General features: G+C 50.5%; 1 protein-coding gene across 2 annotated transcripts in view; it reads right to left on the bottom strand.

Annotated features, from left to right (window-relative positions):
* The window catches only part of ARFGEF2 (ARF guanine nucleotide exchange factor 2), an 89,200-nt gene extending 70,324 nt beyond the window's left edge, over positions 1–18,876 (bottom strand). The window contains exons 1-3 of one of the 2 annotated variants that reach the window (XM_081289291.1): positions 18,595–18,876; positions 4,951–4,981; positions 4,230–4,353 (exon numbers count right to left, since the gene is read on the bottom strand). In XM_081289291.1, the coding sequence (XP_081145417.1) occupies positions 4,230–4,353; positions 4,951–4,981; positions 18,595–18,715 (276 nt within the window). In that variant the 5' untranslated portion in view covers positions 18,716–18,876. The remainder of the gene's footprint in view (positions 1–4,229; positions 4,354–4,950; positions 4,982–18,594) is intronic. The other variant, XM_081289292.1, reaches the window with a different exon arrangement.
* Between the last annotated feature and the right edge of the window lie 2,156 nt (positions 18,877–21,032).

The following is a 21,032-nucleotide window of genomic DNA, read 5'->3' as shown; positions in this document are numbered from 1 at the left end:
TCTGTGCCAGACACTGTCCCAGGCACTGGCGATACAACAGCAAGTAATACAGACGTGACTCCGTTTCTCATAGTTTACATTCTTGGCAGGGTATGACGGGGAGGCTCACACCAAATCCTGAACTGACTGGGACTTGCAGGGCTCTGGGTGATTTGCAGACATACGGTCGATGTTCTTGCCTTAGTCTTTGCGTTTTTGCTGATACAATGGGTATCAGCAAGTGTCAGTTTGGTACAGTGGGGCCATTGAGGCTCATGTGTAAGGGGTTCACAGAGGCAGGTGCTGGCATGGAGGGAACACTGTAAAAAGCAAGCTGTAGGGAAATTTGTAAAGGTGATAGTATTTACAGAAAAAGGAAAAAAGATGAAAGAAAATCACACATCTACGTAAGCAACTGGTTTTAAGGCTGGTGGCCTGAGGAACTTCAGCCTTATCTGTAAAGTTCTAAAAACTTTTAGAGATCGATGTTACATTCAACCAATATAACTAAAAATTCATTTTAAGTGGGCATTTAAAAATCCAAAGTATTCTAGCAATAAGAGCTAAAAGATAACCTTTGTGGAATGAATAGGACAGCTCAAACCAACGGTCCCCTACAACCATCACTGGTGTAGGAAAAAAAATTATTCTATTTGTAACTGATATTTATCTTGTCCTTTTAAAAGTTCGGTTTTTGAATGTTTAATAACGTACAAACAGTAATATACGTACATAATTTTAAATTGAAGAAACATATAACCAGAAAAACGTCAGCTTAGGCAGGACTGGCCACAACCCTCCTTACCCAGCCCTGGTCATGGGGAATGTGTAGCAGACCAGGTGCTGAAGGAAAGGGACAGGCACTTCTTAGGGCTTGACAGAAGCTAGCAGTGGGGGAAGTCCCCAGGCCTCTCCCAGTGGGAAAGAGGACGTGACTACCCATGCGCACAGCAAACCAGGTCCCAAAGCACCTGCCCTCAGCACTTCTCCACATTAAACAAATAACCAGACACAGCACAGATGTGTCTGCAACTGATGTCAACTCTGCCAAAACCAGTCTTCAGCCCTCAACGCCAGCCTTCCATATCTAAGACAGAGGTTTCTTCCCGTACGCTGGGAAATTCCAGTCCAACAGGCTGAGCAAGACAGCTGCCAAGGGGAAGTGCACTTTTCATTCAGAGTCCAGAGTGCACCTAGTCACCTTCTAGTACCATAAAAGGATGACACATTTTGCATCTTATATACCAAAGAAATCTCAGTATGCCCATTAAATTCCAGAGAACTGCATTTTACATAGAGAACCATGCACCATCAGCCTCAAGACCAGCAACGGCTGAAGGCAGGCAGGACATCAGCATGTCCATTTGAAATCACCACACACACATACACACCAAGCTCCAAAACCAAACAATTCCTGTTATTACAAAGGCCAGAACCAAAGGGTGATAGTTAATAGCAAGGATCAGCAGTCTTTTTCTGTAAAGGACAACATTCTAGGGCTGGGGGGGTAGCCCAGTGGTACAGCACTTGCCTAGCATGGGCAAAGTCCTGCGTTCCGCTGCCAGTACCATATGCTCCTGCCCGTGCACAAAAAGACCACATGCTAACTGTTGGACTGTGGGTCACGAGGTCCCTTCAACCATTCACCTGGGCTCCAGTAGTGGAGAGCAACAACAGGTAACACATGAATGAAGGAACACAGCTGATGCTATGGACTGAACGTAGGCCCCATGCCCATCCACAGGATGAAGTCCTAATCCCAAGGGGATAGTGTCAGGCCTTTGGGAGATAATTAGATAAGTCACTAGGGTAAGGTCCTCTTGATGGGATCAGTGTTCCCTAAGAAGAGACCAGAGAGCTAGCATGCGTGCACGCTCTCTAGAACATGAGGAAATACTGAGAGTCCTCACAAGAACCAAAATCAGTTAAGACCTTGATCTTGGACCACTCAGCCTCTACAACTCTGAAAATTAAATGTCTGATGTTTAAGTCACTCAGTCTATGGTATTATGTTACAGTACCCAAACTAAGATAGCTGTGTTTCAATAAAATCTTATTTACAAAAGCAGGCAGCAGACCAGATTTGGCTTATGGAATGCAGTTAACAACCCCTGGTTCAGAACACGAATGTGGCCAGGTGCTGTAATCCCAGCAACTTGGGAGGCTGAAATAGGAGGATCACAAATTAGAGGCTAGCCTCAAACTTGGACTTTGTCTCAAAACATTAAAAAAAAAGGGCTGGGGCCATAGCTCAATGGTAGAGTACCTCTAGGTTCAATCCCCAGCACTGTCCCCCCACCCCCAAAAAACCCCAAACACCATACATGGGGGTTCTGTGGGGTTAGAAAGTCCTAGATACCCACCTAATCTCATCACCCCTGCTATGGGAACTTGGACTGAGTTGGTAACTTTGTTCTCTAAGCCTTGGTTCCCTTGATTCTAAAATGAGGACACCTCAGAGGGCTGTTGTGGAGATTACAATAGTAAAGAGTTTGACGCGCTTAGGGCCTGGTGCAGGACAGGAGCTCAATGTGCTGTAACCATCACCTCAGCCCTCAGTGCTGCTGACTGTCAGCACCAGCCCGAACCAGACCTTATCACAGGGAAACAACTAAAATTAAAGCTATGCTACATTTCCTCAGAAACATTCACGGCATCAACTACTTTAGGATAGAAGCAGGACTTGGCCTGCCATTTAAGAATCCTTGGCTCATTAAATGTTCCACATAGGACAATCTGTACAGAATTATCTTGAATGAGAAAAATGTTTTTTCATTTGGAAAAGCTGCTTCTGTGAAAAAACTGTTGTCAATTCTCAAATATATATACCAAAGAAGGGAGATTAATAGAGTAAATATTGGACAAGGGGTGCCAAGACTGTGGCATGCCCACTGCCACTTTGCAGTCCTGCCCCAGCAGACATAACCGATCAGTGAAGGCGCTCCTTCTCCAACTCTGCATGAAGCTGCACGTGCCACGTAACGCAGCTCGCTAAGTGATCGTCATGTAAAATCTAGTCACCCTTTTTGTTCTAGAAAATACTGGTAAACTGTGAATCCCTTTAGTATATTTGAAAGACTTCAATAAAATGGTTTTCATTGTTGTGTGTTGCCCACTGAGGTCCAGAATAAATATTCTTTAAGGTAATCAGAAACTTCAGGACTAAGTCTTCAAAACATACAAGAATGCGGACCAAGGAAAAGAAACGAGCCACAGTTCTGCTTCTGTCTTTCACCCCTACACCTCCCCGGACATGGCGCCCTGACTCCATTACTCCTGCTTCTCCGTCAGTAACGGGTGGCGGGTAATGAGGCTCCCTGCAGCTCTATATACAGCCAGTGCTCATTACTTACAGATTCTGTATCTCAGATGCACCTACTCCCTACATTTGGAAGCCCCAAGTCAGTACTTGTGTCTCCCGTGGTCATGCGCAGTGCAGGGAGACCTGGACTGGCTGGGTGCTCGCCTTCCAGCTGCGTGAAGAGGGCGACACCTGGCCTTCTTGTTTCAGTTCTCCCAATCGCTGCGTACGCGGTGCCACATCTTTCACACTCCTATCCTCTCTGCTCTTTAAGATGGTCCCTGAGTGTGTGCTGGAGAGCCTTCTCAGGTTTAAGAGCAAGAAGGCAGTGATGTGCCTGGCACAGAAATCAGAGTTAGATAAGCTTTGTTCAAGTGTGTGCTGCAGTGCTGCTGGCAGTGAATGTGACACCAAGAAATCAACCACGCATTTTAAATGAGGTGCATATGAACAGAAACACACCAAGAATAAAGTCATATACTAACCAACTCCCTCAAGAATGGCAGGAAGCTGACATAGGAGGAAAGGTTCAGCATTCGCTTATTTCTACCAATATTACAAACTGTTTCTACCCAATATTATGAATAAACGTCGTCAAGAAGAGGTTTCCTGGGCTGGGGTGTGGCTCAGTGGCAGAGAGCTTGCCTCGCATGTGTGAGGCACTGGGTTCAATCCTCAGCACCACATAAAAATAAATAGGTAGATAAAAGTATTGTGTCCATCTACAACTAAAATAAAAATACAAATAAAGAACAGGTTTCCTGTGCCAGGCATTCCACACACGCACTCCTCCCCTCCTTCCTGTGACTCAGAGAATAAGCTGCGCTGCTCCTCTCCCCCTCCCCCCCCAAGGCCTCCCCAGTACCAGGGCCGTCACTAGCACAGCTCCAGGTAAGGATCACCTGTGGGTGGAGGGGACCCTTTAGACCATCAAGTTGAAACGTGGTACCTGCAAGCAGTCAAGGGACGTGCTGACCACCCGGGGGGACTTGGACTGGCAAGCCAGCTCGAAGGGCAGGAAATACTTGTCGGCTTCGATGAAGCTCGCCTTTGGTGGTGCTGCGGTGCCAAGCCTAGGGAGAGAGCGGGGCGGAGAGGTGAGAACGGGCAGCCCACTGTCCCTGCGCCTCACTTGGACTTCCCACTCCACTTGCTTCCGTTTATTTAATTAAAAAGTCCGGCTAGCTGTATCTTGGGGCCAGCCAATTAAATGCTGAACACGTGCGACTTTAGGGAAAAAAAATCCAGTGCCGCATGCGGACAGAGAGATCTCTGACAGCGAGCTGCATCCAGGGCACCCAGACTGAAGCCTGGCGGCAGATATGCCAGAGCTGCATTTCTAAAATGTGACTAACTGGCTTCATTACCACGAAGATCAGGAGCGGCTACTTACAGGGCCAGCTGTCCTTATGCTTAAGCCAACCAAACAAGAGACAATGGCTCTGCTCTTCTCTCAGGACAAGGTCTGATGGCATTATCTTGACCTTTCCTCCACATACCCAAGTACTCGGGTGGTCACCTGTTGACCTAGCGCTGGTTCAGACACACAAAGCTCTGCTGGGTGCCCAGGACCGTGCTAGCAGCACGTCGTCCCTGTGATTAGAAATGGATGGCCACACTGCTACCACCCCCTGTGCTGCAGGTCCAGCCAGGAGAAGTGCGCTGCTTACCTCTGCTTCTCTATTTCTGCTCTGATTTCATCTGGTGGGAAGAAGGAAAAGCACGTTAGGGCCATGCTGCGTTTACGGAGAAGACAGCTTCACCACTGGTATTTAGAACCATTAAGAAGGATGCTAGGGGCGGGGCTGGGGCTCAGAGGTAGAGCACTCGCCTAGCACGTGCCAGGCCTGATTCAATCCTCAGCACCACATAAAAATAAATAAACAAAATAAAGGTATTGTGTACAACTAAGAAATAAATTTAAAAAAAAAAAAGAGGATGTCTAGGAGGCTTTTTTAAAAAAAATATTTATTTATTTTTTTTAGTACTTGGTGGACACAACATCTTTGTTGGTATGTGGTGCTGAGGATCGAACCTGGGCCGCACGCATGCCAGGCAAGCGCGCTATTGCTTGAGCCACATCCCCAGCCTGTCTAGGAGGCTTTACACACTCAAGTTCTGACGTGAGGACAGGAGAACAGCAAAGGCTCCCGTGGCAGGCAGTCGGCGCCGGGCTTCCTGCTCTACTTGCTGAACTCACTTAACGCTCACAACAAGCCTGTGAGGCTCCACCGTACTATGGCAGGGTTTCTCAGCCTAGGCGTTGCTGACCTTTGGGGACATCCAGTTCTTTACTACAAGGCATCCTGTGCATGGCAGGTTGCTGAGCAGCTTCCCTGGCCTCCACCCACTGGATGCCAGTAACTCCCACCTCCCTGCAGTCTTCAATGCCAAACACGCCTCCAGCACTGCCAAGTGTCCCCTGAGCAAAACTCCCTCTGATGAGAACCAATGGTTTCGATGAAGAAAACAAGGCAGAAGACAAGTGGGTAACTTGCCCTCTGTTACATTAAGATCTGGAAGCCAGTGCGGTGGCATACACCTGTAACCCAGCAACTTGCAGGCTGAGGAAGGAGAACTGCAAGTTCAAGGCCAGCCTGGGCAAATTAGCAAGACCCTGTCTCAAAAAAAGGCAGGGAGGACTGGGGATGTAGCTCAGTGGTAGAGCACTTGCCTGGCATGTGTGAGGCACTGGCTTTGATCCCCAGCACCACATAAAAATAAATAAAGTAAAGGTACTGTGCCCATCTACAACTAAAAAAAAAAATTATTTTAAGAAGAGGGGAACCATAATTTTTTTTTTTTAAAGAGAGAGTGAGAGACAGTGAGAGAGAGGGAGAGAGAGAGAGAGAATTTTAATATTTATTTTTTAGTTCTCGGCGGACACAACATCTTTGTTTGTATGTGGTGCTGAGGATCGAACCCGGGCCGCACGCATGCCAGACGAGCGCGCTACCGCTTGAGCCATAGGGGAACCATAATTTGAACCCAGGCATTTTTGGCTCTGTAGTCCCTGCCAACTGACTTCCCCACTCAGCATAACATATATTAGTGACAGCTGACACAGTATCATGGTACTATAGCAACAGACCCAAGAAAAAAAATAACAAAAACACTGAAAGTCACCTAAGTAGTATTTGGTGGTTTTTCCTTCTTTTTTCACATTTTCTATGATAAGCATATACACTTTTAAAAACAATTGTGGTAAAATATACATAACCTAAAATGTACCGTTTTAACCATTTTAAAATGTGCAGTTCAGTGTTGTGCTAAACCATATTATTCTAATGAGTTAAAATAAATCTAAAAAATCTTTATCATGGAGGTTACAAGAACTACAAAGTTAAGGAAATAAAATGTCATGATTGAGAAACACAGATGAGACCATCTCGTTTCCAGGAGAATAAGGCTTGGTGCCTCTGGAGCAACACCCCCATGTCCACTCAGTCGGTCGGTCGACTGGCTCCACGTGTCTGCACACAGGTGAGGGGAGAAGGGACACCCAAGGCTGGCACTCGGCCTCTTGCACAGACTCCTGAGAGCCTGTGGTCTGGACATGGTCGTCAGTTACCCTAACAGCTTCACGACACGGTTCTGGAGGTGACAAGCTTCCTTTTCTTGGGCTCTAAGACCACCTCTGTTGGGAAGACCGCTGCTGCCGACCCACCCTGATGACGCCATCACAGGATGGCTACCTGCCACCCATGTAAGGGTGTAAGAAAACCACATGCAGAGGTCACTCGCTCAAAGGACTACGAGGGCCAGGAAGGAGACACCAAGGAGAACTGCAGCAAGCGGGTCCCTGGACCAACAGGGCAGGGGTACAGCCGCTCCTCAGCCCCAGCTGACTGCTACTGGCACCCCCAGAGACCCTCAGTCAGGAGGGGCCCATCATTCTGATTCTTCCAATGGTTATAATGCAGATTTTAGGTGAAAACTCAAGCTTGCGATTAAAAACAACTTCACCCATTTTTAAGAATATTATGGCTCAAGCAAGAGCAGTCTGCAGGCTGCCCTGGCCCTGAGCCTACTAGTTTATCACCTTTGTTTTAAGGGACAGGGAAGAGCCTGGCAGAGGTGCTTCACGGATGCACAAAAGGCACTGCAGGGGATAACAGTGGCTTTTGAAGACAAAGCATCAAGTTCAACCAAGCCAGATGTCACTCAGGCAAAGAACAACCAAGGAGCAAGAGGACCAGAGTCCAAGGCCAAACAGACACAGGACCGAGGGGTTACCAGGTGGAGCTGGGACTTGAGCCTAGAAAACCAGACTCAGATTCTTTGCTCAGAACCTCTTGGGTCTCTGACTCTCAAAAAAGCACACAGAATTACCTTGTAAACCACAATGCAGAGCCATATAAATCTGTGGTTTTGCTATCACTTGTGCAAACCAGGAGCGCCGCAACTACCTGCAGCTCAAAGTGCCCGTGCTGTTCACTCTCCATGAGAGCTGCCGGAAGGGAAGGTGGCCAGTTGCAGACACCTTGGTTTGGAATCTCCTGATCCTCCTTTCTGGCCTGCTGTGGCATGACCACGCAAAGGTGCACCCTGGGTAGCCGTTTTCTTTATTAAAAAAGTTGTCGTGCTGGGGATGGAATCACTGGTCTCCCACATGCTAGGGAAGGGCCCCCCCACCCAGGGGCTACATCCCAGCTTCACCTGGCTTCTGAGTGGGAATGAGCAAGGACAACTAGCAGAGTGGCAGGACAGGGCCACTGCTGAGAACAGCCCTCTCCCAGGAGCTACCAGGGAGTTCAGGAAACCACAGCTGCAGATTTTCTGTTGTTTTCTTACTTTACCTTAACTATTCACAAAGAATCGAATTGTTGCACTTTTAAATTATTTGAAGAAAAAAAAATCTCTAAAATCCTCTCCACGGACACAGCAGAGGTCTGGGTGTTCCAGCACCTTTGTATAAAGCAAGGGAGGAGCCCCAGAGGGCCTCGAGGGAGCGCTGAGCCCACCTACCCTGAACAGCTCGCTCTGGCTGCTGCTGTGTGGAGAGGAGAGGGCCAGGACAAGAGCAGGAAGCCATCAAGGAGCACCTGCTAATCGCCCAGGCAGCAGGAAGGAGGGCTGGCCCAGGGTGAGCTGTGCAGGCAGAGAAGCGCCAGTCTGAAGCCAATGCGGGAACCATGTTGACAGGCTGGGAATGATCAAAGAGCCCCACTAGCAGGCTCCCGATATGTTGGTAACACAATGCTTTCCCGCTAAAAGGAGAGTGGAGATGAGCCCGAGGAGGGGGTGCGAACCTCAACTTCCTACTCTAAAGATGATGGAATGGCAAACAGCAGCCCGCATGGTGCAGAGACCATACGGGGATCTGCCGACAGCCGGAGAGAAGCCTTGTCAGAACAAGCAGGGCCCGGGCTGCCACCCACCGGTGGCCTCCAGACAGGAGTCAGCGAGGGCAAAACCTCTAGGCCATCACGGAGCCAGCTGAGGGAGGAAGGAAAACGAGAGGAACCGCCATCACCAGCACCGCTGTCACTTGTGACTGGCCCAGGGCTCAGCCCGTCCTCACTGCGACCCAGGGTGGCGAGAAGATGGCCATCATCCGTCACACCCCCACCATGGCACAGATGAGGAAAGTGAGCACAGAGAAGTTAAGGCACCAGCCGCCAGGCACCCCAGGCCAGCAGGCAGAGCCGCACCCTGCAGGAGTGGAGAGGAGCAGCTGGCGGGCCACCTGCCGCACTTCACGGCTGCACATCTTAGCAGGAGCTGCTCTCCCAGCTGCCACCCGGGCAGTCAGCAGCAATAAAGGAGCAGGCTGCAGGGAGGAGAGGGAACTGGCTGGCTGGGGCCAGATGGCTGCAGCTGGAAAGCCACAGGCTTCTCAAGAAACCATCCTGAGCGTCACCATCACCTACAGGAACCCCCCACACTCTCCTCAGCAGCTCACTCTGTCCCTTCCACTCCCAACGATGACATCACCATCCTCCCACCCGACCCTGCCCAACCATCCAGAAGGGCCAGTGCCCCCAACACTACAGAGTGTCCCTTCAAACATCTGACAGCCACACCTCTCCCTGCTCTGCAGAGCGGAGGGGTCCTTCAACTCTCCCTCCTCCACATCCTCCTCCACCCCAAGCCAGTCTATGGGGCCGGCCACACCCTGAATCTGGTCCCCATGTGCAGCTGAGCTGGGTCTCCCAGCTCCCTCCTGTCCTCTGCCCACGACCTCCCTGCCTTCACACAGACCCTCTCACATGCTCACAGCCGGACGTTTCTTTGGTGTGAAACCTCGCCCCGGCCAGCACGCCTCGCCTCTCCCTGCGCTTGCCGGGGCGGCCGTCGGCAGGACTGCTGTCAGGATGACAGGATCAATAGCCGGGCCTCTCTGACCTTTGGTCTTAACTTCTGGCAAAATCCCAAACTCTGAATGTACTACTATCCTCCTGTGACCTGTCTCCACCCGAGCAGAGGTGGCAGGCAGCCTGGCCACCCCTGAGGCTGTCACTGCCAACTGTGGGTACCAACTAGGGATGTTTCTCTCCTCACAGCCCCCCTCCTGTCACCTCCCCGGCTCCTTCCTCACAATCCATGGCACAGCCTCCTGTGTCCCTCAGAAGGTCAGAGGCTGCCTCCAGGGGACTCCCTCAACTTCCTGTTCACAGACCTAGAAGTCGCCTACTCTGGAGCACCCTCTGCTCTCACCTGCTCCGAGAGCTGCGTCCACCCTCCACCTCCACAGTCCCCGGTCTTGGAACTCCCTGCTCTCTGGACTACGCACAATCTGACACCGCTCACCATTAGGCCACCACCTGGCCCACCCACCTGGACCATGACAACAGCCTCAAGTGTCTCGCTGTCCCCCTCTTCCCTGCCTCAGGCCACCCCACAGCAGCCGGAGGGATTCCCCCGAGAGGGAAATGAGAATATATCACTCCCTGCCGACACCCCACACTCCCCGTCTCACCACCGAATCCAGCCCTGTCAGCAGCCCCTTCCTCTGGCCTCAGGGTTCACCTGGGGCACCCTCCCTCCCCAAGATCCCCAAGTCTGACCCCTTTCAGTTCAGGGCTCAGTGTCACCCTTCAGAGGCCTTCCTGACCTCTGTAAACCGCCACCTCTCCCCTCCCGGCGCTCTGTCTCCTGGACACCTCTGCTTTTCATTTCACTGTTAGTTTCTGATCTTTCTCCAGAGCACTTATCACGGTGACCTACTGCGTGCCAGCTAACTTACCATCTGCCTTCAGCCCAAATCCACAAGCCCCCCACCTCTGCTGGGTCCCAAGTCCCTGGGATCCTCTGGCCCTGAAGAGCCGCCACTCATACCTGTTAAAGACACGAGTCAATCCTTCCTCTTTCCTGCATTATTTGACCTCTCTCCCTCAACGGGCTCCTTTCAAGTGACATTTAAACCAGTCCAAGTGTCTTCTACCTTTCAAAACAAGACAGACAAAACAGAGACCCCTGAGCCTCACCTCTCCCCCATGGGCTGCTGAGTGGGATGAGGCTGCCTGCACCCCAGCCCACCGGGGTCTGCCTTTCAACTGCCTCTCGCCACCAAACAGCTTGAGCGACAGCCACCAGTGACCTACACGTGTGACTTGAGCCTGCAGTGTGGGACCTCGCTGGCTCTGTGCGCCTCCACACTCCTCCGCACTCTGCTCTCTGCTCTGCGCTCAGCCGCCTCCTCCGTCAGCCAGGGCCTGGGGCCCTCTACCGCCACTAGCCCTCCTCCATCCCAGCCCAGGCCTCCGCGCACATCAGGCTCAGGGATCCGGCCACTTCCCGCCCACACGCCCACCTGGACCCTCACAGGCAGCTCCAAACCCCGACCCAGATGGCCTCCTTGCCTGGCTCTCTCGCCACTGCCACCTCCAGAACATGCGTCCCGCAGTGGGCAGCCGGACACTCCTGTCGGCTGTCCCCCAACTCTCTCCGGAGTTGAGATTTAGCTCCGGACACGGCGGCCTAAGTGATCTTTTCAAAACACAAACCCAGCCACCCTGTCACCTTCCCCATTTCAAACCCGTCAGCATCACCCGCTGCTTCTGACCCCAAAATTCAAACTCCCCACGATGACCTCAAGGGCTCTGCATGGAAGGGCTCAGCCTACCTCTCCCCGGGGACCTCCTAGCGCTCCCCCATGTCCCTTCTGACCACACGGTGGCCTCTTTTAGTCCTCCTGCCACAGGGGTCCTGCTCAGGATGTTCCCTTGGCTGAAATACCTCTCCTCCAACCTATTCCCATCTTCCTCATCAGTCATCTCACAACCTCCTTTCCAAGGCCCTTGCAGGACCAGGTTTCTCTCCCAGGACCTGTCAAGTGGAGAGGTGACGCAGAGCTACGGGCACTTCAACAACACCCGACTCCCCCAGCAGATGGCAACTCCATCAGAACAGGGCTGTCGGTTCTGTGCCCCTGTCACCGGGAGTGACACTCCAACCTTCAGGGTGAGGGTGGGCCTGTGCAGTCAGGGACAAGGACTACAGATCAACAAGCAGCAGCACGCCAACCGCTCCCAGGACTGAGGGGAAACTCATGTCCCAGCAAAAGAAGGCTGCTCCCCCCACAAAACTGTAAACCTATTAAAATATCAAGCTAAAAAGCTTATTTGCAACCAAGACAGTAAACCAAAGCAAGCCTCTTTCAGGAAGATTACAGGAATGAATCAGCAAACATAAACCTATTTTCCAAGATAACTTCACTGAAAAAGTAAGTAATTTCTTGGCAGCCGCGAGCCGGACAGGGTGAGAACACACACAGCTCTGAGCTATTCACACAGAGGCTCCGTGTCCTTGTGATCGAGTGCACGTTTGCACAAGCTCACTCTCTTCCACACAGAAGGGCTTGCTGTTCTCCCCAGCTCTGCTTCAGAGTCTCCCCCGAGACTGACAGGTGCAGGCAGGGCTCTCCATTCCTTCATCCAACTCCCAGCTGCACGAGGGCCTCAAAAAGCCATAAGCCAACTCCTACATGGAGGCAGAGAGGCCGCGCCCTCCACTCCTTCCCCTGTAAGGAAAGTAACCAAGGCCTCTAAATGTTACTCAGCAGCCACTGAGGTGCAGGTCTGGCCAGTCCTTCTCTGCACCCATTCGTGACAATCCTGTGATACAGACAGCCCAGCTTTACGGTCTCAAGGAACTGAGGCTCAGAGAAGCTAAGTTCGCAGCCCAGTTACAGACCCACCAAGGGTGAGGCTCCAAACTTGATTCCCAATAAATTCCCCAGCAACCCATCAATACTATTTTTCAATAATCAATGACGAGCCTTTTTTTTTTTTAAAGAGAGAGTGAGAGGGAGAGGGGGAGAGAGAGCGAGAGAGAGAGAGAATTTTTTTAAATATTTATTATTATTTTTTTTAGTTCTCGGCAGACACAACATCTTTGTTGGTATGTGGTGCTGAGGATCGAACCCGGGCTGCACGCATGCCAGGCGAGCGCGCTACCGCTTGAGCCACATCCCCAGCCCTGACGAGCCATTCTTTAGGTGCTGCTTCTAGACAGATGACATTTCCCAAAGAATCATCATAAAGCTTTTCACACCAGGGTCATCAGCCCTGTTACTTCTCAAAACTTTTATGAGGTCAGCACTTGTAGACAAATGTCTCATCAAAACACCAGAACTCGCTAAAATTAAACGCTTTATTATGAACAGTATTTAAATTTAAAACCTTTTTTTTGATATGTCAATTTACAGACATTTTTTATAATTTTTAAATTTTACACTTAAGGTTCTTCCTCATTTTAAGAGGGATGTGTGTGCGTGCTCTGGAGATAGGAATTAGTTCTTTTGAACACAACAAAATAGAACAACAACAAAAGTAATATATGGAGAAGAAAGCGATCTGTCACATAGAGTGGATGTGTAAATAACGTGTGTGGTTCTGGGACGGAACGCAGGGCCTGGGGGTGCAGGCACCTGCTGCCCTACACCCAGCCCTAGACGCTGAAATTTTTTTTATTATTTATTTTTTAGTTGTAGATGGACACAACACCTTTATTTTATTTATTTATTTTTATGTGGTGCTGAGGATCGAACCCAGGGCCTCGCATGTGCTAGGCGAGCACTCTACGCTGAGCCCCAGCCCCAGCCCTCCATGCTGAATTTGGAAGCACCTCACTACACAACGCAGGTGCATGACACGCTCCATAACCAGCTCTTCTCAGTGACAGCTAGCCTGTGTGTGTGTGTGTGTGTGTGTGTGTGTGTGTGTGTGTGGCTTAGGTGGACTGCAGCCTTCACTGATTTTACGTGGTGCTAGGGATCGGACCCAGTACCTCACACAGGCTAAAGTTTTTTTTACCTTTAAACAAACGTGTCCCTCCCCGTCACAACACAGATGAACCTGGAAAGAGCTGCCTGCGCTCACCATTTCCTCACCTCCCGCTCCCGCCTCAGCCTGCGCCAGGCTGCCCTTGAAACCGCAAGGCCACCAAGACAGCTCAAGGGAAGCCAACAGGACCCCATCTCTAAACCCTGAATGTCAACAGAGCAACGGGCCTCAGACCAGACCTCAGGCAGGCAGACACTGACATGCAGCGGCCGCGGCTCCCCACCTGGCCATGTGATGTGGTCAAGTTACACCGGAGCCTGGGTTCCCGCTGGGGGACGCACCCCAGACAGACAGAATCCCAGTGAAGGAGAGGAAGCTGCCTGCCGCTGCCGACCTGCCAAAATCAGAAAACTCAAGTGGAATGCAGCTCTGTGAAGCCAGTTCTGCAGCCTCATTTCTTTCTTCTCAGTTCCCAAATTAAAGTAAACGGAGGACATATGCAGCAAAAAGCTGTGATCTTTTTGAGAAGAGGCTTTCAAATATATCTCAAAATTCAGCTTCAGTAAACATGGTCTCTAGCTGAAGCCACACGGCAGCCTGACGGCAGCTGTCAAAGGCTCACTGAGCATTTCACCCGCGAGAGGTAGGAAGGGGAGGGTCATGGACTGCGCTGTCACCCCAGCCCACTCACTTCACTTCTCAGGGACCCGATGGGGATAATGATAAGAAGAACTTAACTAAAGCAAGTGGCACTGTGCCTGGAACTATGTCACAGATACAACTGCCATTAGAAAGTCACCTGATTCCACATGAACATACGAAATATACACATCTGTACTGCTCGCGCCCTTAACACTTCAGGCATGTTAATTACGTAACAAGACACTATATCTACTATATCTCTAACCACACACACACGAAAAGTGGATTGTTAGCATGATTCAACTAAATTTTATTTTCCTGCAGTAATGGGGATTGAACCCAGTGGTGCTACATCACGGAGCTGCAGTCCCAACCCCCACCCTCCTGACCCTGCTTTTAATTTTGGGGGGGCAACGGGGGTGGGTGCTGCAGATTGAACTCAGAGGCATTCAACTCCTGAGCCCCATCCCCAGCTCTTTTTTGTAAAAGCAGTGATAATCAGGATGAAACAGGTCTGCAGGAATCTCAGTGATTCATCTGGGTCTCATGCAGTTGTTTAGCACCTCACTGTTGCTGAGGCTGGCTTTGAACTCACAATCCTCCTGCCTCAGCCTCCGCGGAGCCACTGGGATTACAGACTCGCACCACCACTCCTGGCCCTGCTTTGAAGGCAAGGTCTCACTTAGTTGCTGAGCCTGGCCTGGAACTAGCATTCCTCCTATCTCAGCCTCCCAATGTGCTAGGATTACAGGCATGTGCCACCGCTCCTGGCCCAATTCAGTTAAACAGTGGACAAATTTTTCTATATTGAATTTAAAAACACTTAAGATTTTTTTTTGTCAAGCTTCCAAATTCCATATTAAGAGCAGACATATAATTTAAAGAGACATCACAGGGGGAAAAAAAGGGGTCTTAAATAAGACAATTATAAAAGGGAGATTTTAAGAATGTAATTATCATCCCCAAAAGAAGGCTCAAAGTTTGAAGACCATTAAGATATATCAAGGTGAGGCACATCAATGCCCAGGGGGCGATGAACACTTTCCCAGGTTCTCCTGATCTCTTCTGATAAAGGTAGAAAGCCATGTCCCCTACCTGGACAGTACCTATCTGTACACTTGGTATTTAGACCAGATGAATCCCTGAGATTGCTGCAGACCTGTTTCGTCTTGATTATCAGTGCTTTTACAAGGAACAGCTCCTGTGCCCACTGAGCTCAGCAAGTTCACACTACAGGAAACATGGCCCTTTGGTCATGTAATTACCTTCTTATTTACCACATCTACAAACCAAACACAGGAATAGGTCATTCCAAAAGAACAACTGAAGTTAAGAACACCAAGTCAGAGCACTTGTACTTTCTGTGTTTTGTCACAGCTTAAAATAATCATCGCAGCAGCCTCTACTAAGTGTCTAATACACACCAAGTTCTTTGTATATTAATGAACTTAATCTTTACAGTAACCCTGTGAGGAAGGTCTGAGATTAGGCAACCTGCCCACGATCCTAAACACGCAAGTGGAAGGCAGGGGATTAACCTGAGTCCCAGAGGCCAAGCTCCTATCCTCTAACATCCCAGGATCTGGCCCCTGCCGCCCTGATCCCCTCCCTGATTCTGAGGAACCGTTTTCTGTGAAATCTAACAGAAAAAAACGTTTCCTGTGAAATACTCTCTATCATCCGAGCCTTTCAACCCCAAGTGGTCACCTTCAGTTCCTCTAATCAAAATTAAGGCAATATACAAATAAGTCCAAAATACTAACCACATCACAACATGTTTTACAAATTGGCTTACTTTAGCTATTTTTCCAAATTTCTTCTCTTAAATGGGACTACTGGATACAAGACTGGGCCTCAAGAAATCAAGTGAGGACTGGGGCTGTGGCTCAGTGGTAGAGCACTTGCCTAGCAAGTGTGAGGCACTGAGTTCAATTCTCAGTACCGCATATAAATAAATAAAGGTTCATCGATGTTTTTAAAATTTATATACATTATACACCCCCCCACACACACATATACACATACACACACACACACACACACACACACACACACATATACATAAAGGAAAAGAAATCAAGTGAAATATCACCAGGTACTCTGATATTTTCCATTGTTTCTCAGGCAGTCATTTTTTTTTCTCTCTCCCCTTCCTCTTTTTTTTCCCAATGCTGGGGATTAAACCCACAGCCTCACACTGCATGCCAGGCAAGCACTCTACACTGAGCCACATCCCCAGTCCCTACGGCGGTCATTTCTGTCAACAGCAGTGACATGTGATTACTCTGTTAAATGACCACCTTAAATCAACACTATGTACAGATTCCCTGTGACGTTCCTCTTCCCCAGTGGAGTGCTGGCTTGTGATCATTAGCGGTTAAGGACAAGCCTCCACTCCAATTTGCTAGTCCTATAACCTGTAGCCAGATTACTTCCATCTAGGCCATTTCCTATAATTTAGTACTTAAAACATGCATCTACCATTTTTGTGGAGAAAATCTAAATTTCTGAACAAAAAAACTACGATCCAAAAATATCTAATAAACTCTCAATGTTATGGCCCTTTAAGGTCTGCAAGACAATTTTGTAAGTAGGTTCCGAAATGTGACATACAGTTTTGTGGAAATTTTATGTTAAGAAGATATCTGAAGGAGAAATGAAATTTTTTCTGCCAAGTAACTATTTTGAAATGTTCACATCACTCTTAAAGTGATGTTGAAAGGATAGAGTCCAGGCAAATTCATTGTGGAATCATAAATACCAGACCTCCACCTAAGAAACACATGCTCTGTCATGCTCATCCTACATTCTTGATACCTGATAAAATAATATCCAACAGTTAGCCTTAGTTATTGGAACAGTAAAGCCCCACCGCCACCCCAAGTACTGGGGATTGAAGTCAGGGACACTTTACCACTGAGCTATATCCCCAGCCCTTTTTATTGGAGACAGGGTCTTGCTCAGGCTGGCCTCAAAACTGAGTTCCTGTGCCCAGCTGGAAACAGAAAAGCTTTAAAAGTCTTAGTAAATTCCTTCCACTGATCATAAATTTCATGAGACCAGCAACTCTATTCGGATTATCTAAGCAACAATGACCTCCACATCAATCGGTTTTGATCCTTGAGGGAGTCTTAGATCCTTCTGATGAAAGCTGGGGACTTCTTCCCAGAGTTGTTGCAAAGTTCACAAGCCAATCTCCAGGCCCTAGAGAACTGTGTTCTTTACCAAATGAAAGAAGAAACATGATGGCAATCTCAAACTCTGACAGAAAATCAACCTTTCCATTTACTCAATTTGTTAGGAAAAACAAGACTCTTTACAGATTCCAAACCAAAGGCATTAGGGTGGTGAATTCATTTGAAGGCAGCTCTGATCAAATGTATTGATCCTCTGCACCCAGAACTCTTTCTCCTGAAACTTCACATAGTGGATTCTTCTTGCCTTTCAATATTCAGCTCAAATGTCATGTCCTCTGAAAAAAATTACTTTCATGAGTATCCTATCTAAAGCAATCCTCAGACCCTTTTAAAACACTTCTTGCTCTTTTACTTTCACTGTAGCACTTATTAGCATTTAAGAATGTCTCATTTATCTTATTAACTTATTTTGACTGCTCTGTTAAGAGTATAACTCCACAAGAGCAAGGACTTTGTCTTGTTCCCCACTGAATCCTAAGTGCCTGCCACAGTGCCTGGCACACAGTGGGCATTTGATAAATAAAAGGGAGACCAATGCTAGTGTCAACTATAGATCTTTTAACTAATTATAAATTAGATTTCTTTTTCCCTTTCCATAGTCTGCAGGTCCATTCAACCAGCAAATATTTATCGAGCACCTACTGTGTGTCAGACACTGTTGCAGGTGCAAGGAATACAGCAGTGAATTTCCGACAAGTGTCTTTGCTCTATAGACCCTATGTTTTAGGAGACTGCCCAGAATAAGCAGATGTCTTGCACTACTGTGACACATCACCATCCACACACCTTCCTGAGGGAAAGAGCTAAGCGGCAAATAAGGGGAAAACATTCTCCAACTGGGCACTTCCAAAGCAAGTCTCAGGGGCTTCCCAACTGGGACGCTCTTCCCACCTGTTCTGCTCTCGTGGGGGAATCCCAAACAGCAGAGCCCAGGTAAAGGAAAAACTTAGGGCAAGGACAACTGCTTCTGAGGACTTGGAGGTGGTGAGGCCAAGAACCAGGAAACACAACGCCAAGAGTCGTGGCAAAAGCCCTGAGCATGGAGGCTGAAGAACCAGCCCTAGCTGTCACCAACTTGCTAGGTGACCTTGGGCCAGTCCCGCGCAGCCCGGGCATCCGTTCCCCCGGGGGGCACCAGGGGAGGAGGCCGGGAGAGTGGGATTTGGGGTGGGGGTGGGGGAAGCGGAGGCCAGGAGGCCGGGCTGGTAACGGCCGGCGCGGGGCCGGGCCGGGGCGGCTCACCCACCGAGCGCCACCTGGCAGGCCCTGCGCAGCTGGGAGTGCTGGGGCCGCTTCACCTCCTTGTCGGCTAGGATCTTCTCCAGGGCCCGGGACACGAACATGCTCTTGGTCTGGCTCTCCTGCATGGCCCCGGCCCGGCGGGGGCTGGCAGCCCCGCGGGCGGGCGGCGCGAGCGAGCGGACCAGCGAGGTTACGGGCCCGGCGTCCTGGCCGGCATCGGCCGCGTCCGTGCGCGCCGCCCCGTCAGGAAGCGACGCCGCGGCCCCACGGCGTCGCCATGTTGGAGCGCGTCACGTGATCACGTGACTGGCGGGACCGCTGCGGCCGCTGCGCGTCCGTCGACCCCGTGACCCGAAGGGGCGTGGTCTATGCGGGGCGGGGCCAGGGAGGCGGGGCGAGCACGTGGGTGAAGGGAAGCGGGACCTGGGGGCCCGGAGACGGCAGGTGGGAGGGCCGAGGCGAGGTGCGGGCCGACCGAGGAGCGGGACCGGAGATGGAGTGGAGATGAGGAAGGAAGGGAGGAGCGGGGGGAAGATCCGAGTGATGGGGCAGAGGCGGGGCTGAGGGCGGGGGAGACTGGAGGAGGTCGGACGGGGAGGAAGGGGAGGAAGAAGAGTGGCGGAGGACGGGAGGGAAGAGGAAAGGGGACGAGAAAGGTGAGAGCCAGAGAGAGGCGCGGAGGGGAAGAGTGACGAGTGGAGGAGGTGAGGACGCGGGAAGGGACGATGGGGCGGAGGGAAGCCCGGGAGGAGCGGGGAAGTGGGGACGGTGCGGAGGGGCCGAGCCGAGGTCTTGGGAAGGACGCGCCACGACGGGGAGAGCCGAAGGCCGAGGGGCGCTTCACGGGACATGCACCGGCCACGCAGCTCTCCTGTCGCCACGGTGCCGCCCGCTCGGGCAGCCAGCGCAGAGTGTCCTCTGCAGTTTCTGGTCTGTTTTCTGCACCTGTGCTTCCTCGCCCTGCAGTGGGCAGGAGAGGCGGTTTTGGTGCACTTGTCAGGGGAAGAAACTGACCCAAAAGACTAGTGTGCGCCGTCTGCAGCGAGTAAGAAACAGAGGTCCTGGCCCCAAAACAGAGTTGCTGTCACAGCAGCCAGAGGGCTGACCCCAGACCCCTTCCTCTCACACCACCTGTCTCCCCGTGGGCAGCCTTGCTACTGAGGGTCACTCAAGGACAGAGGTCATTCTTGGACATCATGGGAAATTCTCTCATAGGCGTGTGCAGATGCTAGGGCCTCCCTTCCAGTGTCTTTTGGTGGCCCTCCCCTTCCGCCTTGCCTTCCCTGGTTGGTGTTTTTCATGGTATTTACTGACCTTTTGTTTGTGGAGTCACCAGAGTGAGCCTTCAGAGGGGGCTGCTGGGTCCCCAGGGCCTGATCTAGAGCCTAGTGGAAGGTTTTATGGCCATGAATTCCCTCACTTCCATCGACTTTTAATGTGCATTGCTGCTCCTCCCAACAAGGGGTGGAGTCCTCCTTTATCCCCTGGCCCTGGGCTAGCCTGTGACTTGCTTGACCAGCAGGGAATGTAATGCAGTGAGCTGCTTGTGCACCAGAGCCTGGGCATCGAGAGGCCTGGCCCACTCCTTCCTTTGCTCCTGGAATGCTGCATGATGCTCCGAAACGGTCCTAGAAGAAAACCCACATGGACACAACCCAATTTCCCCAGCTCCTCCAGTAAGGTCCAGTCCCCAGCCAACGTACAGCTGAACACAGCAGCATGAGAGACCCAGGGAGATGAATAGAACTTGCTGGACAACTCATAGAATAGTGGACAACAACAAATCATTACTTTAAGATGATGCACTTTGGGGTAGCTTGTTACACAGCAGATCACAGACAACCCCCACTACCACCACCACATCCTTGTGTAGTGAATGAGCGGATGAGTGAGTGTGTGTAATTATCAGAATTACCCTGCAGTCTGCCGAGTGGGCAAACAAGTCTTGAACAATGGCCTGCAGCAAGGTTGGACCAACTCATTCCTCTGCTAAACACCCAACAGTGATTTTTCCATTGACCTTGGGACTGAGTCTGACAGTCCAGCAAGGAGAGATTTGGGTCCTGCTGATTTCTCCCACCTCATCCCCTCCCTTCCCCCTCCTCAGGACCCTTGGGCCACTTTAAATTTCTCTTTGTCCCTTCCAGGATTTGGCTTACATCCTCTGTGCCTCTGGTTCAGTGCTTCTCCATGAAGGCAGTCCCACCCCAGGGACATTTTGAAATTTTATGGGAAGACTATTTTTTATTGGCATAACGGGGAGCAGGGATGCTGGACAGCACCCTACATACAGCTGGACAGTCCCATCTAGCAAAAAGGCAAGCCTGTGGGTGACTGCCCAGCCCAGACCCTGAAACCACTTGGCACATAGACAAAGAATCTGCCAGGCACAGTGTGCACGCCTGTAATCCCAGCAGCTCCAGAGGCTAAGGCAGGAGGATC

This window comes from Spermophilus citellus (assembly GCF_964194105.1).
Source record: "Spermophilus citellus genome assembly, chromosome: 4".
Taxonomy (NCBI): domain Eukaryota; kingdom Metazoa; phylum Chordata; class Mammalia; order Rodentia; family Sciuridae; genus Spermophilus; species Spermophilus citellus.
Note: the sequence above shows the minus strand (reverse complement) of the source record. Positions and strands in the feature narration are given on the sequence as shown.